Source organism: Schistocerca cancellata, chromosome 7 (assembly GCF_023864275.1).
Source record: "Schistocerca cancellata isolate TAMUIC-IGC-003103 chromosome 7, iqSchCanc2.1, whole genome shotgun sequence".
Lineage (NCBI taxonomy): Eukaryota > Metazoa > Arthropoda > Insecta > Orthoptera > Acrididae > Schistocerca > Schistocerca cancellata.
In genome coordinates, this window is record NC_064632.1 from 344,575,409 (window position 1) to 344,598,642 (window position 23,234).

Here is a 23,234-nt window from a genome sequence, read left to right on the forward strand (position 1 = left end):
TGGCAGAGAATGAGAGGGAGTACAGAGGATGAGAGGGAGGATGGAGACAGTGAGTGTAGGCTGGGTCACAGCAGGAACTAATTTTATCCAGCTTGTAGTACCTGACCAATAATTCCTAATGACCAGACATGTCTAACCTTACTTTGCTTAAGAAATTTTCAGAGGCACTAATAATTTGCCCATACTACATTTTGAAATTTGCAACCTGGAAAGAGCTTGATAGTCACCCCTGTAGATAATGTTTACAACAGTATGATTATGAATTGCAGTAATGACTAGATTGAAGGATTTCCATGATCAATAGACATATTTACTTAGAAGCCTTATCCTAAGGTGCAGGTTAGGGGTGGGGGAAGGTGTCAGTGATGCCTCTGGGAATGAACAGAAGTACATAATGACTGTCCGTGTGTTCAAAATGTTTTGTGTCAGTGGTTATTATGCTCCCATCAAAATCATCTATGTCGTTATAAACCAGGACCAGTGATGTGATACCTATGGTATACTTTTTTCATTGTCTTCTATAAGGTCCAACTGATTCCTTGTTCCTCACAGTGAATATCATATTTATAGACACTCTCATATTCTCATTACCATGATCTTACTGCTACTAAACCTACCTTTCCCAATGTAAAGAATATGTTGTACAGTTGACAATTAAACTTCATGTATAAGCTTTTTTAAAAGATTTTAGCAACAAAATGAAAGGATAAATGTTGCTGATCACATAGAGGAGCCACTGAGTCACAAGCAAGTACAGTGAAATAGACTGCAAATATTATTCAAATAGCCAATGTAGACAACAAAACCCACAGACATTCCCACAAGCTCAACTTGCACACAAATGACTACTGTCATCTCCAAGCATTGAAGCTGAAATCTGGCTGTGTCTGAGGAGAGCAACAATCTGTGCTGGGGAGGTTAGTGGTAGTACAGAAAAGGTATGGGGCAAGGAGGAGGAGAGGTGCAGGTTAGGGGTTAGGGAAGGTGTCAGTGATGCCTCTGGGAATGAACAGAACATGGTCGTTACCAGACAGTGGACTGGTGGATGCAACACCAGGACACTGTGCACTTTACTCTGGGGGGTGGGGGTGGGGGGTGAGTAGAGGGAAGAGGACAGAAATGTGAAAGGTGAAAGGGATAGTGAGGTGTGCTGGCAGGGTAGAAGGCATGAATGGGAGCAGGGAATGGGATAGCCAGATGGTGGATTGGTATTGGTGAAGGTTGAGGCCAAGGGATATATGGCAAAGAAATATATTGCCGAAAGAGCATCCACTTGTGTATTTCAGAAAGGCTAGAGTTGGTGAGAAGGATACAGATGTCAAAGGCTGTGAAGAAATAGCCATTGAAATCAAGCAAATTGCGTTGTGTGGCATGCTCAGCAATTGGTTGGTCCAGCTATCTCCTGGCCACAGCTTGGTGGCGACCACTCACATTGTCAGTTGCAGTGCCCATGTAGAATGCAGTATCCTACTTGCAGCTAAACTGTAGATTGCATGGTTGTTTGCATAGGTGGCCATGCCTTTGATGGGGTAAGAGAGGCCTGTGACAGGACTGGAGCAGGTGGTAGTGGGTGGATGTCTAGAACAGGTCTTGTGTCTAGGTTTGTTGTGGGAATGTGAGCAACGTGGAAAGGTGTCGGTTGAGGTATTATGTATCATCATAATAGCTCAACTTTGTGTGTGTAATTGATGATTAGCTGTGCCATTGGTATGTGTTTGTCCACATGATTATGAAATTTTCAATGGTTTGGGAGCAGAGGTGGAACAGAGAAAGACAAGGATATTGTGTAAGTCGGATGGGCACTAGAATTCCGCTGTGGAAGATGTGGGGATAACAGTGGATAGGATTTTTCTCATTTGAGGGAATGACAAGAGGTAGTTGAAACCCTGGTGAAGAATGTGATTCTGTGGCTCCAGTTGGTAGTGCCACAGAGTCACAGGAGTGGTGCTCCTTTGGGGATGTGCAGTGCCTGTGTGGCGGTGATAAGTGACTGGAGGGACAAGGTACAAGAGATCTGTTTCCGGACAAGGTGTGGAGAATAAATTCACCATTTTTGGAGAGAGATGGCTTGTCACTACAGATGTGACAACCATGGGTGGCTAAGTTGCATGGAAGGGACTTCTTGGTGTGGGAAGGGTGACAGCTGTTGAAGTAGAGGTATTAATGGTGGCTACTAGGTTTGATGTGGACAGAGATACTGGTGTTGCCATACCTGAGGTGGAGGTCAATATCGAGAAAGGTTGCTTGTTGGGCTGAAGAGGTCCAGGTGAAGTGAATGGAGGAGAAGATGTTGAGGATCTGGAGGAATGGGGATACCATGTTTTGATCCTCAGTTCAGATCATGAAAATGTCATTAATAATTGTGAACTAGGTGATTGGTTTGGGTTTCTGGATGGTTAGGCATAGGATGGTGACATGCAAATTCCCATTGCTGTATCAAAAATTTAAGGGATTCCCTCAAAGGAGGAGGAATTGTGGGTGATGATATAGTTGATCATGGTGATAAGAAAAGAGGTTGTAGGTCTGTAGTTGCTGGGATGTTGTGAAAAGTGAAGTTCAATAGCGGCAAGTCCATAGGCACTGGGGATGTTAGGTGGCACTCCTGGAAGAAAGGATATTGCGGAAACATGGCTTAGCAGTTCTGCATGGTTCACAGGAGAGCTTCTGTGAAGTTTGGAAGGTAGCAGATGAGGTACTTTAGCAGAATTAAAGCTGTGAGAACAGACCGTGAGTCATGCTTGGGTAACTCAGTTGGTAGAACACTTGCCCGCGAAAGGCAAAGCTCCCGAGTTCAAGTCTCGGTCTACCACACAGTTCTAATCTGCCAGGAAGTTTCACATCAGAGTTAATTTGCTGCACTTTTTGTGAATGTGATTGCCATTCACCTCTATAATTGTTAATGAAGAATATCCATTAAAAGCAGACTCGGAACACAGTATGCAACATTGCACTCAGTGCAATACTGAAGATTAGCAGTTGTTCCTCTACTCTTTCCATGGAATCTTCTATATTTCATCTCTTATTATCCATAACAGTAATCCATTCAGTACCAGTTCCTCTCAACACCATAAATAGAAAATGTCTCTCTACACTCAGTTTTGTAATTGATTCTCCATCCACCTGGAATATGTGTCTGCCATCAGAAGTTGGAAAATACACTCCTGGAAATTGAAATAAGAACACCGTGAATTCATTGTCCCAGGAAGGGGAAACTTTATTGACACATTCCTGGGGTCAGATACATCACATGATCACACTGACAGAACCACAGGCACATAGACACAGGCAACAGAGCATGCACAATGTCGGCACTAGTACAGTGTATATCCACCTTTCGCAGCAATGCAGGCTGCTATTCTCCCATGGAGACGATCGTAGAGATGCTAGATGTAGTCCTGTGGAACGGCTTGCCATGCCATTTCCACCTGGCGCCTCAGTTGGACCAGCGTTCGTGCTGGACGTGCAGACCGCGTGCGACGACGCTTCATCCAGTCCCAAACATGCTCAATGGGGGACAGATCCGGAGATCTTGCTGGCCAGGGTAGTTGACTTACACCTTCTAGAGCACGTTGGGTGGCACGGGATACATGCGGACGTGCATTGTCCTGTTGGAACAGCAAGTTCCCTTGCCGGTCTAGGAATGGTAGAACGATGGGTTCGATGACGGTTTGGATGTACCGTGCACTATTCAGTGTCCCCTCGACGATCACCAGTGGTGTACGGCCAGTGTAGGAGATCGCTCCCCACACCATGATGCCAGGTGTTGGCCCTGTGTGCCTCGGTCGTATGCAGTCCTGATTGTGGCGCTCACCTGCACGGCGCCAGTCATGCATACGACCATCATTGGCACCAAGGCAGAAGCGACTCTCATCGCTGAAGACGACACATCTCCATTCGTCCCTCCATTCATGCCTGTCGCGACACCACTGGAGGCGGGCTGCACGATGTTGGGGCGTGAGCGGAAGACGGCCTAACGGTGTGCGGGACCGTAGCCCAGCTTTATGGAGACGGTTGTGAATGGTCCTCGCCGATACCCCAGGAGCAACAGTGTCCCTAATTTGCTGGGAAGTGGCGGTGCGGTCCCCTACGGCACTGCGTAGGATCCTACGGTCTTGGCGTGCATCCGTGCGTCGCTGTGGTCCGGTCCCAGGTCGACGGGCACGTGCACCTTCCGCCGACCACTGGCGACAACATCGATGTACTGTGGAGACCTCACGCCCCACGTGTTGAGCAATTCGGCGGTACGTCCACCCGGCCTCCCGCATGCCCACTATACGCCCTCGCTCAAAGTCCGTCAACTGCACATACGGTTCACGTCCACGCTGTCGCGGCATGCTACCAGTGTTAAAGACTGCGATGGAGCTCCGTATGCCACGGCAAACTGGCTGACACTGACGGCGGTGGTGCACAAATGCTGTGCAGGTAGCGCCATTCGACGGCCAACACCGTGGTTCCTGGTGTGTCCGCTGTGCCGTGCGTGTGATCATTGCTTGTACAGCCCTCTCGCAGTGTCCGGAGCAAGTATGGTGGGTCTGACACACCAGTGTCAATGTGTTCTTTTTTCCATTTCCAGGAGTGTAGATGTACTCTACTTCCTTTTTTTAAAAAAAGAAAAAAAAAACTGTGGATAGATATTTTCATGCGTTACATTACTGAATTGAAATTTTTGTTGCTTACACTGCTAGAGTCATATGGTGGTACTTTTTCTATTCAATATGGAAGTGGAAAAAGAATACTAACAATATTAGAAGTGGAGCCAAGGTAAGAACAGCAATTGCAGGGCTGAGAGACATACATATTTATCATACAGCTGAAAGTACTTTTCTATATGTTTATGTATTTCAGCTCTACACCAGTTGTTCCTCCTTTAGTGACTGGTAAGTAGATGTTCCATTTCTCGTTTGTCTATACATATATTTACACACTGTATATATCTATTAATATACAAAATAAATTACCACATAAGTATAAAAAAATTAATTTCCATATCAATCTGCAAGGAAACTGATAACTGAACGGGTTGTTGAAGGAAAATACTAATCCACAGGAGTGGATTTTGAGTTGTTGCATGTTATGTGTTGGAATAAATACAAAGAAAAAAATTAAAATGCAATAAGATAAAACAGTTTTATGCAGAAGACAGTTCTATCTATCAGTACATGTGGAATTACTTCTTATCAGCATGTGGTGCATTCAAGTATACTACAGATGAGGTGATCAGATCTGTCATAAGTTAATTGAGGGTTAGCACTTTCCTATGCTGAACCCTTCAGTTTATTGATATATTAAAATAGATAAATTCTACCAAGCACAGTTATATTGACAAGATTAACAAATACTTCTAAGTGCAGTTTCTGGAAATGGAAAGACTGGTTTTGTAGAAGTGGAAATGATGAAGCAATAACATCCCTGTGTAGTGCTTACAATGGCATGATTAAAGCAGCCCATCGAGTAATAAATTTGATCCATGTGACTGACAAAAATTTCAGAGATAAAGTGTGGTAGTGAGTGACTGAGCAACACTAGAATGATGTAAAGATTTAGACAAAGCCAGATAAGCCAAAAATATCAACAGGTGGAAATTGTCATCTGTTGGTGTGGCAGTTCAATATGATCCAACAATGTCTATTTAAAAAAATGGAAAGTCAGACTCAATTAAAAGAGTTCATTATACATTATATACACATTTGCAGAACACCTCACACCTTGTGGTATCTGTAAAGTTTTGAATGTCCATGCCATATCCATTTGTGCTGTGCAACAAGGAAAATACCATGACTGGTAGTGATGGATTTGATGAAGGCAGCATGTGGTTCACAGTTGAAACTCAATTTATCAAGTGTGACCACACCATTCCTCAAAACTGACAATCTGGCATGCCATATCCAGCAAAGATATCCCTGGAATTATTTAGTGTAAGTAATAATCAACCCTGGCTGGTACACATATGGAACAGTCAATTGCACAGTGCAAGCATTTTACACTTCATCAGCTTCACTGTAGTTCATGTAAGATGAAGCCCACCCTCCCTGTAACCTAGTAATTTTACTTTCTTGTTTAATACCTTGGACTTTTCCACATTTAATGGAATAGGCATTATCTGACCTGCAAACTCCTCCAAATTTATCGCACTGAATAAACTTATTGTAGGATGTATGAAGAGCGCTATTTCCTAAAGTAATCTTGGAATACTGTAGAAGCTCACATAGCCATTTGTCCAATTCCTTTACCACATTCCAGCCAATGATGGCTAACTTTGTTATTTGTTTTATAATCATAGTGCTGAGCATGAATGCAACAACACTGTGCACAGTGGAGACATACCATAGTTTATGATTTCTCCCCTCTACATGATACAGTAACAGCAGTGGCAGCCCTTGAGCCACTGTTGGTCATGTTTAGAATTAAGGTGAAACCTCTGTGTTTGATTTTTTATGACATTACTGCTAATGAGGCCACTTACTGTAGCCATTTTTCATTTCAAACGTTTTCATTTCAAAATGAAAAACACACTGTATCTGTGATAAATGTGCAGTAACAAAATAACAAAACATTAAACACTTTTTCATGTTTACAGAGACTGTTTCCATAAGTTGAACACACTGAATTATTTATTAACAATAAAAGGGAAAGAATATCAAACAATGGAAAAACCAGGATGGAATGTAACAATATTGTGAAAATAAAAGTTGCCACTCACCATATAGCAGAGATGCTGAGTCACAGATAGGCCCAACAAAAAGACTGTCACAAATGTAGCTATTGGGCAGTAAGGCCACTGTCAAAATTAGATGACAATCACACACATACACACTCATGCAAATGCTATTCATACACACATGACTGCAGTCTCAGGCAACTGAGGCAACTGAGTGTGGCCTCAGTTGCCTGAGACTGCAGTTCTGTGTGTGTGAATAGCATTTGCATGAGTGTGTATGTGTGTATCTGTCATCTAATTTTGACAAAGGTCTTATTGGCTGAAAGCTATATTTGTAACAGTCTTCTTGTTGTGCCTATCTGTGACTCAGCATCTCCGCTATATGGTGAGTGGCAGCTATTCTTTTCACAATAAGGGAAAGGATAGATTGCTACTCACTGTAAAGATGACACATTGAGTTGCAGACAGGCTCAATGATAGGACTGTTACACATTTAATTTTCGACCAAAACCTTCTTCAGTAAAGAAAACACACAGACATTCATTCACACAAGCAAGGACACTTCATGCATACATGGCTGCCATGGTGGTCATGTGTGTGTGAGGCATGCTTGTTAGTGTGAATGAAGGTGTGTGTGTGTTTTCTTTAATGAAGAAGGCTTTGGTCAAAAGCTAAATGTGTAACCGTCCTTTCATTGTGCCTGTCTGCAAGTCAATGTGTCATCTTTACAGTGAGTAGCAATCTATCCTTTCCTTTTTATTATTGACATGCCAACCTGGCTTTTCCATTGTTTGAACTATTTATTAAATTCACCTACACCTCTGGTGATATATGTGCAACATTCACAGATGTATATAATAATAATAATAATAAATTCAGCGCAGAAACAATTTCCTTAATGTTTTGACATATTTATCATTGAACTTCGACTCCTGCAATTTTATCAATGATTTTGCCCACAGGATAGTTGATGCTGAAGTGTCAGACTTCTTTTATAGAGCAGTGAAACATGTTGTTTCCTATCGGGATGAGAACAATTTCAAGAGGATGGATTTCATGCAAATGATGATGCAGATACATAAAACAGACTCAGATGAGAACACAGGTCTGTTAGTGTTTCATTGTCCTCTTTTAGAATTTTTTTCTTCATGAATGCTGATGTTCTTGTGTACTTCTATGCTTCTATGAAAATGAATGATCCAATTTAGAATTGTTTCTGCTTCTAGTATTTTCAGAACTGTTGAATAGTTTTTTTTTCTGTCTAAAAGTCAGCTCTTAGACTGTTTTATTAATTTGCTACCTGTATATTCCTAATGATCTTTGGAGGAAAGAGAACCACTTGTATGAATATCAAGAGCTCAGATGGAAACCCAGTTCTAAGCAAAGAAGGGAAAGCAGAAAGGTGGAAGGAGTATATACAGGGTCTATACAGGGGCGATGTTCTTGAGGACAATATTAGGGAAATGGAAGAGGAGGTAGATGAAGATGAAATAGGAGGTATGATACTGCTTGAAGAGTTTGACAGAGCACTGAAAGACCTAAGTCGAAACAAGGCCCCAGGAGTAGACAACATTCCATTATAACTACTGACAGCCTTGGGAGAGCCAGTCCTGACAAAACTCTACCATCTGGTGAGCAAGATGTATGAGACAGGCAAAATTCCCTCAGACTTCAAGAAGAATATAATAATTCCAATCCCAAAGAAAGCAGGTGTTGACAGATGTGAAAATTACCAAACTATCAGTTTAATAAGTCACAACTGCAAAATACTAAAGCGAATTCTTTACAGACGAATGGAACAACTGATAGAAGCCGACCTCGGGGAAGATCAGTTTGGATTCCGTAGAAATGTTGGAACATGTGAGGCAATACTGACCCTATGACTTATTTTAGAAGAAAGATTAAGGAAAGGCAAACCTATGTTTCTAGCATTTGTAGACTTAGAGAAAGCTTTTGACAAAACATCAACAAAACCAAAACGAGGATAATGGAATGTAGTCAAATTAAGTCGGGTGACACTGAGGGAATTAGATTAGGAAATGAGACACTTAAAGTAGTAAAGGAGTTTTGCTATTTGGGGAGCAAAATAACTGATGATGGTCAAAGTAGAGAGAATATAAAATGTAGACTGGCAAAGGCAAGGAAAGCATTTCTGAAGAAGAGAAATTTGTTAATATCGAGTATTGATTTAAGTGTCAGGAAGTCGTTTCTGGAAGTATTTGTATTGAGTGTAGCCATGTATGGAAGTGAAACATGGACGCTAAATAGTTTAGACAAGAAGAGAATAGAAGCTTTCGAAATGTGGTGAAGATTAGATGGGTAGACCACATAACTAATGAGGAGGTATTGAATAGAATTGGGTAGAAGAGGAGTTTGTGGCACAACTTGACAAGAAGAAGGGATCAGTTGGTAGGACATGTTCTGAGGCATCAAGGGATCATCAATTTAGTATTGGAGGGCAGTGTGGAGGGTAAAAATTGTAGAGGGAGACCAAGAAATGAATACACTAAGCAGATTCAGAAGGATGTAGGCTGCAGTAGGTACTGGGAGATGAAGAGGCTTGCACAGGATAGAGTAACATGGAGAGCTGCATCAGACCAGTCTCAGGACTGAAGACCACGACAACAACAACAACATATTCCTAATGCTGTGTATGACATTGGAAGGGATCCTAGAAATATTTACACTCTCCTGTCAGAAAGTATACTTACTAGTGGTTTTCATGCTATCAATTCACACAAAGAGTCAATCAGTCTAGAAAAAGAAGACAGAGATGAACACTTGATGTTAAAGAGCATGCATTAATTTCAGTCAATGCAAAAACTGACCAGGTTCACTAAGTCATGTACTTGAGATGTTGCTTATTACTTAACTCTCCTATGGTTTAATAACAGTTTTTGGAGCTATAATTTTCATTCCAGAAGTTATTCGATCATATTGGCAACTAATTTTGTATAAGTAGCTAATACTAAAGCAGTAAGCTGTAACCAGCATTTTTAATCACAGCAGAATGTTTATAAAAGAACTGCTTGCTTACTCACTGGTACCTGACTATCCTACAATAATGTAAGACAGAAGGTGTGTGTAGGCTGAAGTAGAAGCAGGGAAGAGGATAGAGGCAATTAAGAGGACAATGACCTGCCTACATCCTCTACCAATTCTTCACAGTTCCTGGTCATTTACCCCTAGCCACTGCACTTCATTATCAATGCCATTGCCCTCTGCACCAACATCCCTAACGTCCATGGCACTGTTGCTACTGAACATAACATTTTCCAATACTTGACTGACTCTAAGCATATAACCTCCTTTCTGGTCACCATGACCAACTATAACCTTACCCAAAATATTATTTTTCATTTGAAGACTTCACCTACAAAAACTCTGTGGTACAGCAATGGGCATCCACACCACACCATCCTGTGACAACCTATTTATGGGCCATCTAGATGAATCCTTCCTAGCCATCCAGAATCCCAAACTCCTCCAAATTCATTAATGACATCTTCAGCATGTGGATTGAGGGTGAGAACATCCTATCCACATCCAGAATTTCAGCTCCATCTCCCAATTTGTATCACCTGATTGTCCTCAGCCCAACAAGCCACCTTCTTTGATGTTGACCCTACCTCAGGGATGACTACATTAGTACTCCCATTCATGTCAAGCCTATCTAACAGTGTCTGACATGTTCCACATCCAGGAGGACCTCCTCACTACGGATCAATTGGAATGAAAGTAAATCTAATCTAATCTAATCTAACCTCTACTTTGACAGCTACCACCCATTCCACACCAACAATCCCTTCAGTACAGCCTAAACACACAATGTTGTTGCATCTGTAGTGACAATCAGTACTTCTCCAAATATGCCCAGTCTCACTGGGCATTCCTCACTCTCCTCACCTTGTCTAGCAACAGATTTCCTGCATCTTGTCTTTCCAGTCACCTATCAACTATCATATATCAACTGAGCAGCCTCAAAGGAGTGCCGCCTTAATCACCAATTACTACCCAAGACTGGAACAACTGAATCACATTCTCCACAAGCACTTAGACTACCTGTTGTCATGGCATGGAATGAGAAATATCCTTTCCACAGCACATCCAACCTGTGCAATATCCTTGTCTATCCCTGTTGCCCTTCTGCTCCCAACCCCTTGTACCATGGCTAATACTGTTGGAATAGATCTAGATGTAAGTCTTGTTCCATACACCCTCCAATTACCAGCCCTGACACAAGCATTTTCTACTCCATCAAGGGCAGGGTCACCTGTGAAAGCAGCCACGTGATCTACCAACTTGGTTGCAATCACTATGCAACATACTGTGTATGACCACTAACAAGCTGTCTGTGTACATGATTGACCTCAACCAAACTGTGTCTGTGCTTTCAACCTACTTACTATTGTGCAACATCAGAACTGCTTCTCTGCTGCCTTTACCTTTCATAAAACCAAGAGATCACCATCTAACACATCCCCCTGTACACATCTTTCTGTACATTATTCTTCTCAGCAGCTTCGATGCACGAGCTGTTAAACAGATTGTGTGATGTTCCTGTACTTAGCTGCTCCTGCTATCTCTGGGACACAGACTCACAAATTGTACCAACCGACATAAATAGTTGTATGGTGGATACTTTCACCAAAGATTTTAAACGTTATGGAGGAATGTTATTTATGCTTTTAACTTTAATCTGTGACTAATTCTAGATCCTCTATTTCTACGATTTCAGCCGCTGTCAGTAACAATAATAATAATAATAGTAAGGATAATATGCATAACTTGTCTGAAAAAATTGTTTCTGTAGAATTTTGTTATCTTGTACGTAATTAAGTACAGTTGATGGCAAGAACGAAATAATATTTAAGCTTTCATTACTCTCTGTCTCGCATTTTTGTGTAAGTGGGAGTTTTTGTGTTTTTTTTATGTTTTTAGAAAAATGTTCGAGGTTCCTAATACGTGCATTAGTTAACGAATTAACGGAATTAACGTCTGGGGTGAAAATCAGACAGTTTTGCGTTGCACCCACAAGACAACTTATGCTTATTATACACTTCATTGTCAACTTTTCGCTTTGTTGTCATGCTTATTTGATTTCGTCATTTTCTCAGACAACGGATCTGGTCTGGGAGGCCCTAGTTCCTTCGCGGCTAATTATTCCTGGTAATTTCCTATTCTGTTAGCACTTAAAACGGATTCAACAGAGTTCATGTTGATACTGCACGGGAAAGCCGATTCCTCCACAGTAAACAACCAACCCAAACAGCCGTATGCGGAAATGATTAAATTCAAGTAGTACGGTACTGTCTACCAACATGGCATTGACTACGAATGAGGCGCTGAGAGCCACAAGGTCCAAAAGCACACCGCCTTCGACCCCACATTTAAGTGAACATCGGAGAAACCAATGAGAGTTTTGCACGAATGTTCATACATATGTATAATGCGAGTCTACAGTACAGATAAGCATGACTCACCATAAGATCAACAGATGTCAGAAACATGAATAAATCCTACTGTCTCACAATCGGCGATGATGTGGTTTAATCTCAGCACATAAAATGGTTTACTATATGGCAAAATACATAACTTAATTTTCTGTATCTCGTTCAGAATCCCAGAAAATAGGTTTTCTGTCAGTATAACTACAACGTATATTGATGTCTGATCTAATTTTACTATATAGAGAGTGAATTGGCATATCTGAGGAATGTGCTGCTGTCTACCGGGATTTACGAGGTGCGACAATAAAGTAATGAGACCGATGCGAAAAAAATGTTGCTTACGGTTTTAGTCAAGTTTAGTGTTGTCTCCCTCAAAGTAGTTCCCTTCCGATTGCACACACTTTTTCCAGCGCTTCTGCGATTGATGGTAACATTTCTGGAACTCATCTTCTGTAATATCTTCCAAGACCCTCGTCGCAGCTTCTTGGACATCTTGTGTTGTTTGAAAATAGTGTCCCGTGACCGCTGTTTTGACTCTTGGAAATAGAAAAATGTCGCACGGAGCGATATCTGGTGAATAAGGTGGCTGTGGCCGTACTGAAATTTGATTTGAGGTTAAAAATAGCTGTACTGACAAAGCAGTGTGGGATGGCCCATTATCGTGATGCAAAATCCAATTCTCAGCAATGTTGGCATGGGCACAAAGAACTCTTTTACGAGGTCTTCCTAAAATTTCTTTGTAGTAATATTGGTTAAATGTTTGTCCAGGAGGCACCTACTCTTTATGAACAATTCCCTTGGAATCAAAGAAGCATACAAGCATAAATTTCACTTTTGACTTTGACATGCGAGCTTTTTTTGGTCTGGGTGATCAATTTGAGCACCATTGCGAACTTTGGCGTTTTGTCCTTGGATTGTACTGAGAAAACCAACTTTCATCACCAGTGATAACGCGGCTCAACAATTCTGGATTGATTTCCGTTTGCTCTAACGTATCGGCAGCCACATTTTTCCGTGTTTCTCGTTGTTGTGGTGTGAGATGCTTGGGGACCATTTTTGCACAAATCTTTCTCATACCAAGATCTTCAGTTATTATTAGACAAACTGTTTCTCGATTAATGTTCAGTTCTTCTGCAATCATTTTCATGTATAATCTTCGAACAAATCGTACGAGTTCACACACTCTGGCCAATTTGACATCCGCCTGTGAGGTTGATGGCCGTCCACTGCAGTCTTCATCTTCAACATTCGTTCTGCCTTCACTAAACATTTTATGCCAATGAAAAACTTTAGCTCTTGACATAACCTCCTCTCCAAAAGCCTTCTGAAGCTTACCGTAAGTTGTCGTCGCGTTTTCACCCAATTTAACACAAAAAGAAATGGCATACCGTTGCGCAATATTATGCGGTTCGTTTTCCGTGACGAGAGACACAAACATATCTTAACTTATTACAGCACAACTCATGACTGAGCAGTTGCATCAACGTGCTGCTTGGACTAGAAGCATCTTAGAGACTAAGGCCAAAGATATTGTGCATACGCAAGTCTGCAGGGTTGCCACATCTTCCAAAGAAAATGAGTCTCATTACTTTATTGTTGCACATCGTATGTCGGGCAAAGGGGGATAAAAGTCTGCTGCAGTGTGCTACCACCTCATGGCACTAATGTAAACTTGTAATTGAGTAGTATTTGGCCCGTAAGGCAGTTACATCACGCCAGAAGTGCAAGTGCAAAACCCCTTAAAACGTGCACAACTGAAGGTGTACTCGTGCCCCTGATGTCAAGTTTTACTGGGTCTACAGGAGCATAGTGTGGCAGATTTAGTGCTGTGTATTTCAGATTACTACATCTACATTACGTTTAACAGCATTCAAAGAAAAATAATCATTAAATGCGAAAAGTGTCAAAAGTTAGACTTGTAGGCGACTTGCCTACAACAAATAACTGCATAGCCGTCCAGTATAATGAGTTAACGGAGTACTATTTATTCGTGAAAACTCACACTGAGAAGAAAACTAAAAGCAACAGAGAAGTAACAAAAACTAGGAGATCCTATAGTCTTACGGCAAAGATAAAAAACAACACATGACCAAAAAAAACTCTCGCGCACTTTTGATCTCACTTTGCACCAGACATGAAAAATATCACTGCCACACAGCCCCCCCTTAAAGTGCGGAGCCCCAGGGATATCTTGATACTTGAATTTTATTCGACGTCCAGCTCTGGTGTGCGTCGGGTGTCTCGGGGGCGGTGACGTTGTTGTTTGCGGTGGTGATTCACCTGTCTCGGACGATGTACTGAGCGGTGTTTGGGTATGCTCTGCGTCCATCATGTGTTGATGCACAGGCGTGGCGTCAGAGGTCGGAGAGGGTAAAACCCATGCTGGCTTGACACGTTCAATCGATACCTTTGTCGGAACACCATTGTACATTATGTCCACGGTATGCTTATTTCTACTCAGCACCTGAAATGGGCCTGTATATGGTGGTTGTAAAGGCGATTTGACTGAGTCTGTTCGCAACATTACGTGAGAGCAATTGTACAAGTCTTTGTGTACAAACACCTTACGGTTACCATGGCGAGAAGGTGGCGGGCAACGTATATTTGTGCAGTGACGTTTTAGCTGCTGCACCCAGTGTGTGAGGCCCTCTGATCCGGGTAGTAAGGTTGGTACTAAATAATCTGCAGGAATCCGTAGCGGCTCGCCGTAAACCATCTCGGCAACTGATGCACCAATATCGGGTTTGTGAGCTGTCCGCAGGCCTAACAACACTAATGGTAATGCTTCCGTCCATCTCTCTTGATGACACATCAATGCTGCTTTGAGTGTTCTGTGCCATCGTTCGACCATACCATTACTGGCAGGGTGATAGGCAGTCGTGTGGTGGCGTTGGGAACCGCACATTTTGGATAGCTCGAGGAACAACGTAGATTCGAACTGACGTCCTTGGTCAGTTGTGACATGAAGGGGGCATCCAAAAAGGGCAACCCACGTACACAGAAACGTCTTAGCAGTAGTTTCGGCTGAAATATCGACTATTGGAGTTGCTTCTGCCCATCTTGTGCACCTATCTATGGCCGTAAACAAATATCTGTAACCCTCTGACTGTGGGAGAGGTCCAACCATGGCTATGTGAACGGGTGCGAATCTAGAAGAGGTACCTTTAAAATCTCCAATATCAGCACGCACATGTCGTCCTACTTTACTCTGTTGACAAGGAATGCAGGAACGTACCCAAAGGCGCGCGTCTCTTTTCATAGAAGGCCACACATAGCGGTCTGTCAGCAGCTTTATTGTAGCGTTGGCTCCTGGGTGCGATAGTGTGTGGACACTGTCGAATGTCGTCTTGCGCAATATTTCTGAAATGAATGGTCTTGGTCTGCCCTGAGAAAAGTCGCACCACAGCTTCCGCTTGGAGTTAGGCACCAGAATTTGCTCGAACTTCAGACCTGTAGACGGGTCGTTTAACAGCTGTCGTAGCTCTGCATCCTTGGTCTGTTCCATTGCAAGTTTATCATAGTCTATAATTTCTGAAATCCCGCAAATACGTGAAAAATAGTCAGCCACTAAATTTTCTGCGCCTCTTAAATGGCGTATATCTGTCGTGAACTGACTTATGAACTCAATATAACGGAACTGTCTTGGTGAGCATTTATCACTGGTGTTTTTAAAAGCCGATGTTATGGGTTTGTGGTCTGTAAACACAGTCACTGGTCTAGCCTCTATTTGTGGGCGGAAGTATCGAATTGCTTCGTAGATCGCGAACAATTCTCTGTCATACGCGCTCCACTTCCGTTGTGCAGTCTGTAACTTTTTAGAGAAAAACCGTAGTGGTTGCCATTGCCGTTCTACACGCTGGTGCAGCGCCGCCCCTATTGCTGACTGGCTCGCGTCTACAACAATAGCTAATTGTGCGTAGTGAACTGGGTGAGCGAGCAACACTGCTTTGCTGAGGCTTGCTTGAAGATCATTAAATGCTTTGTCCATTTCTTGTGTCCACTTAACAATTCGTCGACCTTTGGCGTCGTGTCCCTTGAGTGCATCAGTGAGTGGTGCTTGCACCGCAGCCGTTGCTGGTAGGTGACGTCTATAAAAATTTATTAATCCCATGTATCGTCGTAGCTCTTGGTAGTTTGTCGGTTTCGGAAGGGCCTGTATCGCCGCGATCTTCTGTGGCAGAGGCAGTATACCTTCTGATGACACAGTATGGCCGAGGAAAGTGACTTGGTTCTTGTGCATGACGCATTTATTTTCGTTTAAAACGACTCCGTAGTGAGATAGACGCTTGCGAAGTTGACACAGATGCTGTTCATGTGTTTGACTATCCGGAGAGAAAACCAAAATGTTATCAAGATAAGCAAAGCAAAATGTTAATCCCTTTATCACCTCGTCGATAAATCGCTGCAAAGTCTGTGCTGCGTTCTTAAAGCCAAAAGGCATAAATAAAAACTCGAATAATCCAAATGGTGTAATCACTGCTGTCTTCTGAACATCTCTTGGAGCCACCGGTATCTGGTTGTATGGTTTCTTGCAATCGAGGACGCTAAAAATTTTCGCGCCGGCCAAAGCACATGTGAAGACCTGTATATTAGGTACTGGGTATCTATCTGGAATGGTTCTTGAGTTTAATGCTCGGTAATACCCACACGGTCTCCATGATCCATCTTTCTTACGTACTAAGTGTAGGGGTGAAGACCACGGACTGTCTGACCGGCGAATTATTCCCGCCTGTAACATTTCCTCGAATATCGCCTTTGTTTCTGTCACTCTCTCTGGTGCGATTCTACGTGCTCGTTGTGAAACCGGTTGTCCTGGCGTGGTACGAATATAGTGAACCGTACTATGTTTAACTTCTTTTGTCTGTCCGTCAGAACATCTCCGAATCTTCTCTTCGTCATGTAGCTCTTCGACTACAGAGTTGCCAATCGCCTGTAGCTTCTCACAAGTTGTATGCCCTTTAGTGCTTGATATTGCACTGTTGTCCGTCAGATTTAACAAACGTTTTCCTTGTAAGTCGACCGCCAACTCGAAATGTGCCAGAAAATCAGCGCCCAAAATAGGTTCTGATATACCAGCTATCACAAAAGACCAGGTAAACTGTTTGGAAAAACCCACATCAATCTTGCACACTTTACATCCGTACGTGGTAATCACCGAGTTATTCACTGCCTTCAAACGTGGCTGTATGTCTTTTTCGTTGTGTGGCGCATGGCTGACAGGAAGCGAACTAATGTCTGACCCGGTATCCACCAAAAACCTTGTACCCGTAAGTACGTCTGATACATACAATTTTTTCGAAGCAGGAGGCATATGTATTGACGACTGTTGTCGCTGACATGAAAACACTGCACTGTTTCTGTACATACCTTGGTTGTCTGAATAGGCGCATGGTGATGTACATCTTGCAGCATTTCTCCCAAAACGTATATGGTACAAACACACCTTACACTCGTCCTCTTGTTGACTTCGTGTTTCACGCCCAGCCCGGTCTCTCTTGCGCTTAAAGATAATTTGTGGTCGTTGTAGCGTGCGTAGTTGCGCTCGCAAATCATCTATTGCAGTTTTTAAATCTCTAATTTCGTTTGAACTTTTTGTTGTTTGTCGCGGTGCGACCGCGGCACAGTTTACTGTTATATCGTCAGTTTGGTCTTGCTGGTAATGGTAGTTACCGTACGTGGCATCTGTCGACGTCATTGCGACTGTTGCAGTAGGCTCGTGCGTCTCGTAGATTCTGTCTGCAGCGAGCAGCAGCTTGTCAACTGATCTTTCGTCGTATATAGCTAGTGTAGTTCTTACTTGCATTGGTAGCTGTTGTTGCCATACGTGGAGTAACAGTCTATCAGAGACTGTCGATCTATCTACCAGGCTGCGTAAATGACGCCAGTATTCTGACGGGGTCCTATCTCCCCGTTTCTCTTGGTACAATACTTGTTTGACTCTGATGTCGACTGACTTCACACACCGAGAAATTAATTCTTCTTTCAGTCTACAGTATGCTCCTTCAGTAGGCGGGTTCACTAAAATGTCAGATACCAAAACCGAGGTCTGATGGTCCAAATTACTTATCACCAAGGTGAACTTCTCGTGATCACGTCGGGGTCACCAATTATGTAGGCGACTTGCCTACAACAAATAATTGCATAGCCGTCCGGTATAATGAGTTAACGGAGTACTATTTATTCGTGAAAACTCACACTGAGAAGAAAACTAAAAACAACAGAGAAGTAACAAAAACTAGGAGATCCTATAGTCTTACGGCAAAGATAAAAAACAACACATGACCAAAAAAAACTCTCGCGCACTTTTGATCTCACTTTGCACCAGACATGAAAAATATCACTGCCACAGACTGTTCATGCGGTCTTGAGCTCTTACACAACAACCGCCACTGGAAGGCGTTCGATACAGTTCCGCACTGTCGCCTGATAAACAAAGTAAGAGCCTACGGAATATCAGACCAGCTGTGTGGCTGGATTGAAGAGTTTTTAGCAAACAGAACACAGCATGTTGTTCTCAATGGAGAGACGCCTACAGACGTTAAAGTAGCCTCTGGCGTGCCACAGCGGAGTGGTTTGGGACCATTGCTTTTCACAATATATATAAATGACCTAGCAGATAGTGTCGGAAATTCCATGCGGCTTTTTGCGGATGACACTGTAGTACGCAGAGAAGTTGCAGCATTAGAAAATTGGAGCGAAATGCAGGAAGATCTGCAGCGGATAGGCACTTGGTGCAGGGAGTGGCAACTGACCCTTAACATAACAAATGTAATGTATTGCGAATACATAAAAAGAAGGATCCTTTATTGTATGATTACATGATAGCGGAAGAAACACAGGTAGCAGTTACTTCTGTAAAATATCTGGGAGTATGCCTGCGGAACGATTTGAAGTGGAATGATCATATAAAATTAATTGTTGGTAAGGCGGGTACCAGGTTGAGATTCACTGGGAGAGTCCTTAGAAAATGTAGTTCATCAACAAAGGAGGTGGCTTACAAAACACTCGTTTGACCTATACTTGAGTATTGCTCATCAGTGTGGGATCCGTATCAGGTCGGGTTGACGGAGGAGATAGAGAAGATCCAAAGAAGAGCGGCGCGGGTTATTTGGTAAGCGTGATAGCGTTACGGAGATGTTTAGCAAACTCAAGTGGCAGATTCTGCAACAGAGGCGCTCTGCATCGCGGTGTAGCTTGGTGTCCAGGTTTCGAGAGGGTACGTTTCTGGATGAGGTATCGAATATATTGCTTTCCCCTACTTATAACTCCCGAGGAGATCACGAATGTAAAATTAGAGAGATTCGAGCGCGCACGGAGGCTTTCCAGTAGTCGTTCTTCCCGCGAACCATACGCGACTGGAACAGGAAAGGGAGGTAATGACAGTGGCACGTAAAGTGCTCTCCGCCACACACCGTTTGGTGGCTTGCGGAGTATAAATGTAGATGTAGAACATCGCTACTCAACGAAGTAAATCAGTTACAAAGTCACAGATGTCACCAAGCTTCCTCTTGTTCCATCCCTCACTATGGTGTAAAATAATAGTAGCATTAAGTGTACAGAGCTCCATGTCGGTGTCTTTGGCACGACGTACACAACCAGTAGACACCTGAACTAATATTCAGAAACAATTACCCATTTAATCCCGGGTGGGGCTTGCAGGTTACAACTTAGAAGACATCGCAGCGCACGGGACGATGTTCTTCACGGAGGGGTGCGACCCGTGCGCGACTGCCCTCGCCTTCACGCTGTTCGAGCTGGCGCACAACGCGGACGTGCAGGAGCAGCTGCGGGAGGAGGTGGTGGCAGCCACTGGGGCGGAGCTCACGTACGAGAAGCTGCAGGAGATGGAGCTACTCGACCGCGTCGTCTCTGGTGAGGATCGCTTCAGTACTGTTCCTGTTGCCAGCTGCCACCTGGCTGAAAATGACTTACGAGTTCGCGGCACCCTCCACCGGTAATTCTGGAATTTAATATGGTGTTAGCTCACCCTTAGTCTTCATGACAGCTTCCACTCTCGCAAGCATACGTTCAATCAGGTGCAGGAAGGTTTCTTCGGAAATTGGAGCCCATTCTTCATGGAGTGCTGCACTGAGGAGAGTTATCGATGTCGGTAGGTGATGCCTGGCACGAAGTCGGTGTTCGAAAACATCCCAAAGGTGGTCTATAGGATTCAGGTCAGGAATCAGTGCAGGCCAGTCCGTTACAGGAATGTAATTGCCGTGTAACCACTCTATCACAGGCCGTGCATTATGAACAGGTGGTCAATCGTGTTGGAAGGGTGCGTTTCTGGATGAGGTATCGAATATATTACTTCCCCCTACTTATACCTCCCGAGGAGATCACGAATGTAAAATTAGAGAGATTCGAGTGTGCACGGAGGCTTTCCGGCAGTCGTTCTTCCCGCGAACCATACACGACTGGAACAGAAAAGGGAGGTAATGACAGTGGCGCGTGAAGTGCCCTCCGTCACACACCGTTAGATGGGTTGCGGAGTATAAATGTAGGTGTAGATGTACATGTACATGTAGAAGATGTAGTCGCCATCCGGAAATTATTCTTCAATAGAGTGAAGCAAGAAGGTGCTTAAAGCATCAATGTAGGCCTGTGCTGGCCGGCCGGTGTGACCGAGCAGTTCTAAGCGCTACAGTCTGGAAACGCGTGACCGCTACGGTCGCAGGTTCGGATCCTGCCTCGGGCATGGATGTGTGTGATGTCCTTAGGTTAGTTAGGTTTAAGTAGTTCTAAGTTCTAGGGGACTGATGACCTCAGCTGTAAAGTCCCATAGTGCTCAGAGCCTTTTGAACCATTTAGGCCTGTGCTGTGATAGTGCCACACAAAACAACAAGGGGTGCAAGCCTCCTCCATGAAAAACATGACCACACCATAACACCACTGCCTCCGAATTTTAGGCAATACACACACTGGCAGATGATGTTCACCGGGCATTCGCCATACCCACACCCTACCATTGGATCGCCACATTGTGTACTGTGATTCGTCACTCCACACAACGTTTTTCCACTGTTCAATTGTTCGATGTTTACGTTCATTGCACCAAGCGAGGTATCGTTGGAATTTACTGGAGTGATGTGTGATTCATGATCAGCTGCTCGACCAAGAAATTCCACCTCCCGCCTAACTGTCATAGTACTTGCAGTGGGTCCTGATGCAGTTTGGAATTCCTGTGTGATGGTCTGGATAGATGTCTGCCTATTACACATTACGACCATCTTCAACTGTCGACGGTCTGTGTCAGTCAACACACGAGGTCGGCCTGTACAGTTTTGTGCTGTACGTGTCCCATAACGTCTCCACTTCACTATCACATCGGAAACAGTGGACCTAGAGATGTTTAGGAGTGTGGAAATCTTGCGTACAGGCGTATGGCACAAGTGACACCCAATCACCTGACCACGTTCGAAGTCCCTGAGTTGTGCGGAGCGCCCCATTCTGCTCTCTCATGATGTCTAATGACTACTGAGGTCACTGGGTGTTGTGTGATGTCCTCAGGTTAGTAAGGTTTAAGTAGTTCTAAGTTCTAGGGGACTGATGACAATAGATGTTAAGTCCCATAGTGCTCAGAGCCATTTGAACCATTTGAACTACTGAGGTCGCTTATATGGAGTACCTGGCAGTAGGTGGTAGCACGATGTACCTAATACGAAAAACGTATGTATTTGGGGGTGTTCGGATAGTTTTGATCACAAAGTGTACTTAACACATTAGAAGAAACAGAAATTTGTGTTCACTACAAAAATAAACTGTCGTCCATACTCAACAGGCAATTACACTTCACATGAAAAATATTTCTGTGGTCTTTTTGATGAGTTACTATAAAATGTTTCTGCTCTTTTGTTTCTCTTTTATTCTTTATTTTATATTTTATGGAATGTTTTCTTGACTGTATAAAACTTTGCTCATTTTATTTTAAACTATTGGCTGCTTATTTTTTTATTTTTTATTCATGATTACCTTAAAAGGCCCAGTCAATTGTATAACAATTACTGTGCAGTACCTCCTTTGATGTAATATGACGATTTTGCTCTAGGCTAGTTAAAGAACGCTATTTTACTTCCGTTCGTTTTAATTCCCCTTTTATTTCTCCAAATAATAATTTTAACTTGACACTTATTGCTATTTAATGGACATATGTGACTGTAATTAACTATATTCCCAGTATCGTTTTTACTTTCTGACTGCTTGTGCGTTCATTTTACGTTTATGACTACTTAGAGTTGTCTATGACGTATTAAATGATAGTGATGTAATCTATATTTCCGTACGTCTGACAGTATGTACGCCTATATTATGGAATTTCGTGGAATATTTATGACTGTAAACAAATATGTTCACAGTTTTTTCATACTTCAACTTCTTATGCTCATTGTTTTGTGGTTTTGACTACCTCGATGAGTCAATGAGATTTTTTTGCCGTAGTTCTTTTGATATAACTTATTTTTACACGCTCGAGATATTATGTATACTACTTTACTTTTTATCTTGTTGGTTACTTGGGCGATCTCATCTGGGGGATCTGACACATATGACGACAGTCATCTTACTTGCTTACCAGTGTTTTGTAACAGATAGTCGCTATCACAACTTTGAAATCGTGTTCCGTTGAAAAGTGAACATCGATACCTCCACGCCATTTCCATTGCGAATAACGGCGTCACTCAAACAATATTTTGACTGGCACTACCATCTAGCAGCAATCTGCAGTACCTGGCATGCATTTCTACATGTCGACATGCATGCCAGTACGTATTTAACATCCAGTAGCTGTTGCAGCTCTAAAATGGTCTTCATCTGGATAGCGCATATCGATACGACAATGCCGTCTCCATGGCAACCATTGGTGTTGCTTAACCACTGTCGCCGGCCGGGGTGACCGAGCGGTTCTAGGCGCTACAATCTGGAACCGCGTCCGCTACGGTCGCAGATTCGAATCCTGCCTTGGGCATAGATGTGTGTGATGTCCTTAGGTTAGTTAGGTTTAAGTAGTTCTAAGTTCAAGGGGAGTAGTCCCATAGTGCTCAGAACCATTTGAACCATTTTTTAACCACTGTCCTTGCTGGCATACAATCTACAAGTTTGCGACAAATGCCCACAGATGGTTATCGGTG

General features: G+C 43.0%; 1 protein-coding gene across 1 annotated transcript in view; it reads left to right on the forward strand.

The window, feature by feature from the left end:
- Nucleotides 1–23,234, forward strand: part of LOC126092761 (probable cytochrome P450 9f2) — a 45,132-nt gene that overhangs the window by 15,322 nt on the left and 6,576 nt on the right. The window contains exons 5-6 of the mRNA XM_049908488.1: nt 7,621–7,763; nt 19,768–19,980. Of these exons, the coding sequence (XP_049764445.1) occupies nt 7,621–7,763; nt 19,768–19,980 (356 nt within the window). The remainder of the gene's footprint in view (nt 1–7,620; nt 7,764–19,767; nt 19,981–23,234) is intronic.